At 42.7% G+C, this 9,471-nt stretch overlaps 1 protein-coding gene across 2 annotated transcripts in view; it reads left to right on the top strand.

Moving 5' to 3' along the window:
- The first annotated feature begins 247 nt into the window (after nucleotides 1-247).
- Nucleotides 248-9,471, top strand: part of pitpnm3 (PITPNM family member 3) — an 84,384-nt gene continuing 75,160 nt past the window's right edge. For both annotated transcript variants that reach the window (XM_040130046.1, XM_040130045.1), the window contains exon 1: nucleotides 248-768. In XM_040130046.1, coding sequence (XP_039985980.1) covers nucleotides 744-768 — 25 coding nt within the window. In that variant the 5' untranslated portion in view covers nucleotides 248-743. The remainder of the gene's footprint in view (nucleotides 769-9,471) is intronic.

The following is a 9,471-nucleotide window of genomic DNA, read 5'->3' as shown; positions in this document are numbered from 1 at the left end:
TTTAGTTTGATATACTGTGTATATTCTGCTGCTGGTAGACCCGATGAAATTTGATCCAACTACCTAAATGCGTCGTGCGAACGACAGTAGCCTACATTGGTAGATGGTTTTCACATGATAACCTTTCTCAGTGTTTCTGATGCGCGAGGAAGTCAACGCAGAAGCCTTTTCTCCCCCCCCTCTTCCTCCTCTACCCGTAATACTTATTCCTGAGTATTTTGCGAAGTCAGAAAACGGTGACGGGAAAGAGGCCGGACGCCCTTCAGCCGCCGCATCCGCGGACGTGCGCGCACCGCTGGAGGCAGTCGAGCTGCAGACCGAGGGGTTGGTTTTGGAGGAACTCCGGCTGATGTTCGCGGCGGCGGAGAGGGGAGAGACGAGAGCTGGGTGGGCATGACATCTGAGCCAAGTCTGCACGGATACAACAGATACCCAAAGTATGTCTGCGGCAGGGGCGGGTCGATGCTCTGAGGGACTTGACACAGGTGAATGAGCACGGCTGCGGATCCTGCTGGGCTCTTTGTCTCCTCGTTCTTGATTCCCCTCTCCGCGGCAGCTGTAGCTCCCCGTGCCCGCTTCACCCTGCGTCGCTCCGGCAGGCGTCAAGGCGCAGCAGGCAGGAGAGGGACGGAGCAAGCGCCGCCGCTGTTTGAGCAACTATCCGACACGCGGCTGCCGCGCAGCATAACGTGACGGCGTTTACCGGGAGACCGCAGAGACTGAGACACGCGGGAGGGGACACTATGTCAAAGGAGACGAGAGGAAGAGGTAAGGGGACACTCACTGCGTGCACGGTCTCGTGCTAACAGGTAGAAACCTGCGTCTCGTGCCGCTGCATGCTGGCGCGCTCAGCCGCGTGCTGCACGGATGGAGGCAATCTGTAGGAATGCGCGGCGGTCAAGACGGACCCATGTCCGTCCAACTGTCCAGCCCGCTCCGTCCTTTTAATATCTGGCTGTCCGAAAGCCTTCCCGTCCGGTTCGTCGCCGTGCATGTGTTCCAACCAAACGTGCGACCCGTCAGATTCCGTGACTCTGCCGGGTCAAATATGGGGGGAGAGAGAGAGGGGGGAAAGAAAAAAAAAAAAAGATGACCAAATACTGGCAGGTGAGGCAGTAGTGACCTAGAGACAGACCTAGAGGCCCATGGTCACCGGTTTCGGCTGTCTTATCTATCTGTGTGTGTGTGTGTGTGTGTGTGTGTGTGTGTGTGTGTGTGTGTGTGGCCCTATCTAAATACCACATGGGGTGACACTATTTTTGGTAACAGCTATTCAGTTTCAGGATGTGATCATACGGCTAAAATAAAAAAATCTAAAATGACTAAAAACATGTTTGAGTCCATTGCTAGCATCAGACAGTGAATCATAAAATAAACAGCCAGCACAAGGTTAAACCAGGAGAAGTGAAAAAGTGTAACAACCGAGGAGCTGGGTGTGTTGCTAATAATGGCCGGATGTTTTTCATACAGCCCATTTGATTGTTAAATTGGATATGTGGTTAAGTGAGAGTGTGTTGACAGGACAGCATCAGCGCCACCTCTCATTCGGTGACATTTCTGTGGCGTACAAGCTTTGTTGTTGCTCATTCAGATTACTCTTTTGCAGCCCAAACGTGTGCCACCTGTTTGCATTGTGGTTTTCAGTTGATCCGTCAAAAAAGGCAGAGCTTTATGCTGTCTCCTCCTGTTTACTGTTAGGATTGCTCATTACCTCTCTATGCAGCAGCATCATTTTATGGCAATTTTTCGAGACTTTGAGAGCTGCCGAAAGCCCCGTTTTTCCCCGTCTCTCTCTTTGCTGCTTTTATTTTTAGGCAGATTTTAAACCATTTTTCCTGATGGAGCTAACTCACAAGTTGTAGTGTCGCACATTTTCGAACAAATGTAGAAACCCAATAGCCTTGTTTGCAGCAGCGGGGTGGTGGCTTCGTAAGTAGTGAGGTAATGGGGTTTATTTCCCTGTGTTGCTCATGCATCTACCCTTCTGAAGAGCCCTCGGGCAAATCACTGAATCTCCTCCAGCTTCAGGCTTGCTTTTTCTGTACGTGGACCTTGTTCTCTGACCTTTTCCACGGGGTGAGAGGGGACGGAGAATTTCACGGCAGGGAACTGTAAAATATCGGATCATAATTACTCTCAGTAGTGACGAAAAGTGTCGAGATAGAGAGATGTTGTTATTCAGTGTGGTTTTGGCCTTAAAATATAGCTGCCTTGGATTTAGAGTAACATCATCACTAGATGCAAGGCTACAGTGACATACAAAGAGGAAAGTCTCTAAAATAATATCAATAAAAGGTGCCAGGCTCAGGTCTGGAGCGGCGTTAACCTCTTTGCAATCTGGATTTTCCCATGAAATCTCTCCTTACATTTCCTAAATTTAGAAAGAATGTGTTTTCTGAATCTGCTGATTCCCACACTTCATCACACTTCATTGTGTGTATGCTGTTTTCAGCGAGGCAAATATTATTCATTTATTTGCCTCAAGTGGTGATGTCACGGTGAGTCAGTGTCAGTTTGAAAATGAAGAAAATATGTGGGCGTGGAGTTAGGAAGAAGCGAGCTTGTCCGATCTCTCGAGGCTTGCAGCTCGAGGCTATGATGGCCACTTTACAAGCATAACACACCTGAATCTCCCAAAACGGTTGGTAGAAGTGCAGTTGCATCGTGGGTAACGTAGGCACCGGGTTATGACAAGGAAGGAGAATGAGTTGAATAAAAAAGACAGTATCTCTTGTTCCCTGCATCGATTTTGTAGTGAGTCTGACAATGTTATATAAAATTCAATGTTTACTTGGTGCTGTCCTCTTTTAAGAAACATGGGCATTGTCAGTAGAATTTGAGTTATGAGGATTTGAACAGAAGACTGGCAGTGCAGCAGATTGAGCATGAAGTACATGCCAATAAAAGGGTTCCCAAAGGCCCGGTTCATGACACAAATATGAAAGGGAATAACTAAAACACGAGATGCTGAAGATTCTTTTCGACGATTCTTGCGACGCTCCAGCAGGCCGGTGACAGATTGATGGCAACATGCAGTGTGCGTGAGGTTACCGTTACAGTCATATCTCAAGCAGGCAGTATATCCGTTTTGCATTAAATATCGCTTTACCTCGGTCTACTGGGAAGTAGAGCAGTTCTTATAGAAACGTCGCTCTTCAAAGCATGGCCAGAACAGAAAATTTAATTTCATAACTTTCACCCATGTACACAGATCTTATCCTTGTCATTATCGGTTATATGAGGTCTGCACACTTCATAATTTTAATTTAAACCTTGTACCTTTACTCACATAAGAGCAAAATCAACATTATTATCCAGGATGTGGACCGGGAAATAAAAGGTAAGGATTATATAAGTGTGCTGTATACTTCATCTTTGAAATACAACAGCCAGTGTTTATGGACCAACTAAGCTTTACAGTTTGCAATGACTTTTTTTTTTTTTTCCAGCTACTGCTGAAACATGGCATTGTGCCCAGATTCACCAACTGTCTGTCAAAACAGAAGAGAGCAGCAGTTCTAATCATCCAGATATTGAAAGATAATTTGAGTGGAGTAATAAGGATTTAGGAATTACGAGGACTGGGCTGAGTAAAGCTTCGGTCCTCAAAATAATGCAGATGTGACTCAAACTTAAAAGAATATTAATGGATCTCTTAGAGTCATTTTTTTTAGTCATGCACTCTAAGGATGCCAATGCAGGTCTGTCATTTGGTTGGTCTACCACTTTGGTCCACACTGAAATATCTCAACAACTAAGAATGGATTGCCATGAAATAATGCACAGACCTCCATGGAGCCTAATAACCATGGTTATTCCCTAAACCTTCATCTAGCATGACCACCAGGTCAATATTTTAATTTACCCAGTGAAATTCCTCAATATTTTCTCAGTGGGTCATTCATGGCAGCTAGACGATGACTACGATGAGCCCCTGACTTTTCTTTCTTTCTAGCGCCACCATGAGGTTGATTTTTGTGGTTTTGAGTGAAATATCTTGATAAGTGTCGGATGGGATTCCATGAAATTTGGATTACACATTCGTGTCCCCCTCAAGATGAAGAGTAGCCACTTTGGTGATTTTTTTTTTTTTTTTTCATTCAGCACCACTATCCATCAAAATTTGTACAGTACCTGTTTTGTGACCAAATACCTGTAAAATGAATGATATTCCCATTCATGCCGAACTGATGTTGGCATTGCCATTGTGAGCATGTTAGCATGATGACAGTAGCATTTAGCTCAAAACAATGCTGTGCCTAAAGACAGTCTCACAAATCTGCTGGCATGCCTGTAAACTCTTAGTCATTGGTCAACATTAAATGAGGCCGATTGGCTATCAGCTATTTTACAAAATGTTTTTTTTTTAACTTACTTTCTGTTGAGATTTATAGATGCTCATTTCCAGTTGTACTCTGCTTCTCATTTAGAAATGTTTCCATGTTCGCACCTGTGAATATCTCAGTCTTTTCATTGGCCACAGAGGAGCTGCATGACAATAGAGGGGTTGAGCACTTTTTAAAGGGACCCACAATTTAACCAGCTGGTATGGGAATTCAAACCATAAACTCTTCAGTTCCACGCCTGTTTCTCTATCCTCGAGGCTACTTCCACCCCACATCATGAGCTGCAGCTTGAAGCCAGACAGGTATTGTGCTGCCAAATCTCTGTAAGAACTTGTGCCTTTCTAATCGCCCTTTGTCATCTTCATCATCCCCCCTCCCACAGTCTACCTGATCCACACAGTTTGTCTTCCTTAAGACTTTGCGGACCGTTCCAGGGCTCAGTGTGAAATCTGGGTCCTCTGAGTATTTATCATATTTTATGAAATTGGATCGGTCTGAAGGTCTTTTTTTCATTCGCTGTCCTAATAAAATAACAGGGGTAACCTACCTGCTGTTTTGCTCACATTCAGCATCAAGCTAGATAGAGCTGTAGATAGAGCTAAAAATAGAGCTGCAGGATGCTGATGAACAGTATCGCTCTTTCTCTCTGCTTCCTTCTCTCTGTCTCTCTCTCTCTTTGTCTCTGTCTCTGTCTCTCTCTGTCTCTGCAAAGGTGAGTAAAGTGAAAGCTAACCATTTGCCAGTATTTTAGCGTTAAATACAGGTTTTCATCACGTGTCTTAATAGGGAACTTACTGCTACCACATTTTCTTCAAAAAGGATTTACTTTGATGCTGTCAGGGCTTCTCCAAACCCAGTTGTTATCACTCAGTTTAAGACATTATAAATACTTTATACACTGTGTTACAGTTCAACAGCCTGCTACGTAGTGTCCTCGTACTGGCGAATGACAGCCTGCTCAACAAGCAGCACCACCGTGTTCCCTGAACTCCACAGAGACGTGACCTCTGTTATTTTATTTGATCATACAAAACAGTGCAAATTTAAGTTTGATAGCTGTTTGTCATGGGGAAAGGCAATGGGCCTGTGTCGGAGAGCAGCTATTCACAAAGCAACCAGGATATGGCCCACTGCTGTTTGAGGTCTGAGTCTACTTTCTGTTTGTCATAGCTCCAAAATCTCGACGTCACAATGGTGTCTGAATAAGGGGTATAAAGCAGAAACAGTCTTTGGTAAATTGCTTCTGATTTCTCGCTATGAAGAAGCTCTTCAGCATTTGCAATAGACTTTTAGAAGGCACAATTTCTCAGCTCTTTATTGCTAGACTATTAGCAAACACACTTAGTTTAAGATATACTGGTGTGTCCAGCCAGTAGGGAGTAAATGTTTTCAGTAAGGTGAATTTCCATTGCTAACTGATTGGAAGCACCTTTCGGAGAGGCTCTAGTTGAACTGTAAATCACTCAGTTGAATTTGCCAACCAGATTTTTAAAAGTGTATGTAGTGGGGCTGAAATCATTAGTCCATTAATGGTTAAGTAGATCAACAGAAAATTAATTAGCAGGGATTTTGTTAATCGATTGATTGTTTAAATCATTTTTCCAGCAACAAGGGCGAAAGATTCATCGGTTCCACCTTCTCAGATGTGAACATTTGCCACTTCTCTTTGCCTTGTCTGACAGTAGACTGAACATCTTTAGGGGTTTGGACAGTTCGTCCGACAACACAGTCAAATTTGGAGACATCACCTTGGGCTCTTGGAACTTGTGATGGGATATTTTCTCAATATTTTCTGGCATTTTATAGGCTAATTGATAAAATAAAGGCCAGATTAATCAATAATAAAAAATAATCCTCAGTAACAGCCTTAGTCCATAGAACAAGGCAAGAGAGAAGCTTAATGAGGAGACAATACTGTAGGCAGTAAGAATGCTGTCCAGGTTAACTATTGCTTACAAAGGTTTTGGCTTCAAAGGTTTGGTTTATTGTAGCAGCTAAAGAGTTGGATATTTTTCTCCGGAGTTGGTAGAGGCCAAAAACAGAACTAAAAGAGAGTGAATATTGGATTTACATTCAGCAGGTGGACAGAAACACAACCCCAAATGAATGCCGCTGTTTCTGTGTCTTCCAAATGTGTAAATAGGTAAGCGCTGTGTTCACAGCTTGTTACAACTGCCCCCAAGTGGCCAAATCGTCTGTTATTGCAGGTTTAAAGATAATCCAACCTGACCATGCTTTTTCCAGTGATTACCATTCATATTTATATGGTAAGCCTATAAATACTGTAGGTGATCCGTTATATTGAACAGTTCCTGCAGTGAAGTACAGGGAGTACTTTACTCTCAGGTGCTTGTGGTCGGGATGAAAACAGTTAAATCCACTGGGAAAACATCCTTGCTGGGTTTTTAGCTATCTTGTTTTCCCCAAATGCCCCGACTGCACAATCAAATACTTGAATCGTCATGTAAGAAAATTCAGATTTAGGGCACCGCCATACACAAGTAATAGAGTTCTCATTTTTTTTCCTTGCACAGACAGAAAGGACAAGACAAAAACGAGGCAGAACAGGCTTAGCAATGACGGTCATCTCCTAGTCGTAGCAGTCCATTAACAGTTGACGCAAGCGTTGATCTGCATAGCTGCAGTGCAGATAAATAGCATCCCGGAGGATAATGTCTGGAAGGTGAAGCTGTGACCGATTTGACTTTTTTTTTTTTTTAAAGAGACATCAGTCTCATGTATGTCTCTCATTGGCTGTAGAGATTGATTTTAACTGTGGGATGAAGTGAGGTTTAATTAAATAATAGGACACGCTATTAATAGTCCAGCTCACAAAGGACCAAGCATACTTTTCTTTACTGTTTACCTTTTGGGAGGGATGTTCACTGAGGCAGGACCTAAACAGACGTAACAGACTATTTGCTTTCCCTTTGTGGATGTATGTGAAGATTCTCAGTCATCCAGGTTATGGTTATCCAAGAAGGTTATCTTGCTGGATTCCCTTTGTGGATTTCTGTACAGTGTTGCGTCTAGTCAGCTCTATGTGACTCTCATTTTTACTGGTACGTGCTGAAATGAGCGGCAGAGGCCCTTCTTACGTCCTCCCCTTTCTCCATGCACAGAAGAAAAACATTACTGGATTTTCTCTTGAGGTGGCAGATATCATACTCTCATCTTCTGGCTTTCCCAATATTCACTCGGAAGTGATTTGCATCATCAGAGAGCCCCCCTGCCCTTCTTCTATGCATGACGGCAGCCGCTGCCATCGCATATGTGCTGGTAGCTCTTTTGGGTGCTGTTAGTTAGTCAGAGGTCCTTTGGTATTAAATGCTGTTGATTACAAAATGAGGAGATTGGCACTTGTGTGGCTTACAGACCATCTGGGTTGGAGAGAAGTGAGGGCAATGAGAGATAAAGCTCTGGCGAGAAGAAATTCTTTTAGGATGGTAGCAACTGATCAAAGGCAGATTAGGTCTCTGATGAAGAGGATTTTTTCCTTTAGGGCCGCCCTCATCGCTGAGGGCTCGCTCATTATTCTCAAAACCCAGAACACTTTGAGTGACTTTTTCAGCTCATGTTGAAGTAATTCCACATTCAAAACTGTAATACTATTATGTTGCATACATACATATTAAATGTACACTGAATTAACCTCATGGCAGGAGGTGGGTGGATAACAGAGGACTATGTTTCTGGCTGATTTTCTGTGGCCAGCAATGGATCTCCGGGTCTTTACACCGAGCTCGCTTTGACTCGGCGGCTGGTGTGGACCAGAAAACGGAAATTAAATGGTGAGGAAGCAACATGGACCAGGAATTACTGTGTGGCAATCAGGCTGAAAATATCACAGGATTAGTTGGCATATTTTTTGACATATCTCATGATAGGCCAAATGCATGTGAAATTAGATATGAAAGAGTGAAACTGTGTTCCACTGCTGTGCATTACATCAGATTTTTTTCTTGACACTCTTAAAACTTCAGTAACTAATTTTGTCAGATTCAGTTATAATTTGCTTTTAATCACTAATTGGAACAATAGAATTTTCTACAATAATAACATCATATCATAACAATACCAACAAGTCTTTCAAACTAAGCAATTTAATACATTGTTTGTAATTGTGTTCATAAACGATCTGTATGAATGTTTTCTGATGTTATCCCAAAGTTGGCAGGATGACATTGTTTGTTAGTGCCTTCCAAAAGCGTTTACAAATGATACTAATGCTTCATTATTATTACTATTAATTATTTATGACATTTCAGATATGAATTGTCCCTGTGTGCATAAAAAGTGGAAATGCCCAAAATTCAACAAAACGTTGAATATTGCAAAAAAAAGTTTTTTACACTTGGCTGAGGTGGAAAAGTTTGTTTACTGATAAAAACAAAAAGTGACAAAGTGCAACAGAAGGAGTCTGAGTGAATAAATCATGATATAAATGAGGCATGTGAATAAAGCGTCGGTCAAGTTTCCACTGTAGAGAGGAAAAATGGCCGCAGACAAATTTGGGATCGATTCTGATTGGCCCATTCACGAAAACAAACATACTGTAAAAGCCATTATTTTCATCATGTTTTCTACAAAGCTTTTCAGTTTCCCACCATTTGATGTTTACACCTTTTTTAATTATGTCATCTTGTTCCTCTTCTTCTGCAGTGGTTTAATGGCGCGTGACTGGAGAATTGGCACCAGCTATTTATCTCGATGTGCTCATCTCCTAATATTTGCATAAAAGTAGTGGATGGACGCTGCTGACGCTGCGGAAATGTGGTTGCTATTTGGTTAATTTTCCGCTGAGTTTATATGGAAACTTGACTTGTGGTTAAGTTTAGGCACAAATCTTTTTGATTAAGGTGTGGGAAAGGTCAGGGTTGTAGCTAGGCTGTAGAGAAAATGTTGACATTGTTGAGGCATAAGTAGTACTGGTAAAATGTTTTGTCGTTAGAGATGGGGGATTTTATTACTAATAAGCCTTAGGGCTGTACCAGTTACTAACAGGCCACAGCATTTGCTGACGGTCTTCAGTTACCAGCAGCAAACGAGGATGCAGAACTTACCTGAACCCTGGCGAGCTTGGCTGGCTCTTTGCTGCTGGTCCATTCATTCGCCCCCCCGTAAT

This window comes from Xiphias gladius, chromosome 7 (genome assembly GCF_016859285.1).
Source record: "Xiphias gladius isolate SHS-SW01 ecotype Sanya breed wild chromosome 7, ASM1685928v1, whole genome shotgun sequence".
In the NCBI taxonomy this organism is placed as follows: Eukaryota; Metazoa; Chordata; class Actinopteri; order Istiophoriformes; family Xiphiidae; genus Xiphias; species Xiphias gladius.
This window is presented reverse-complemented; position numbering and strand designations above follow the sequence as displayed.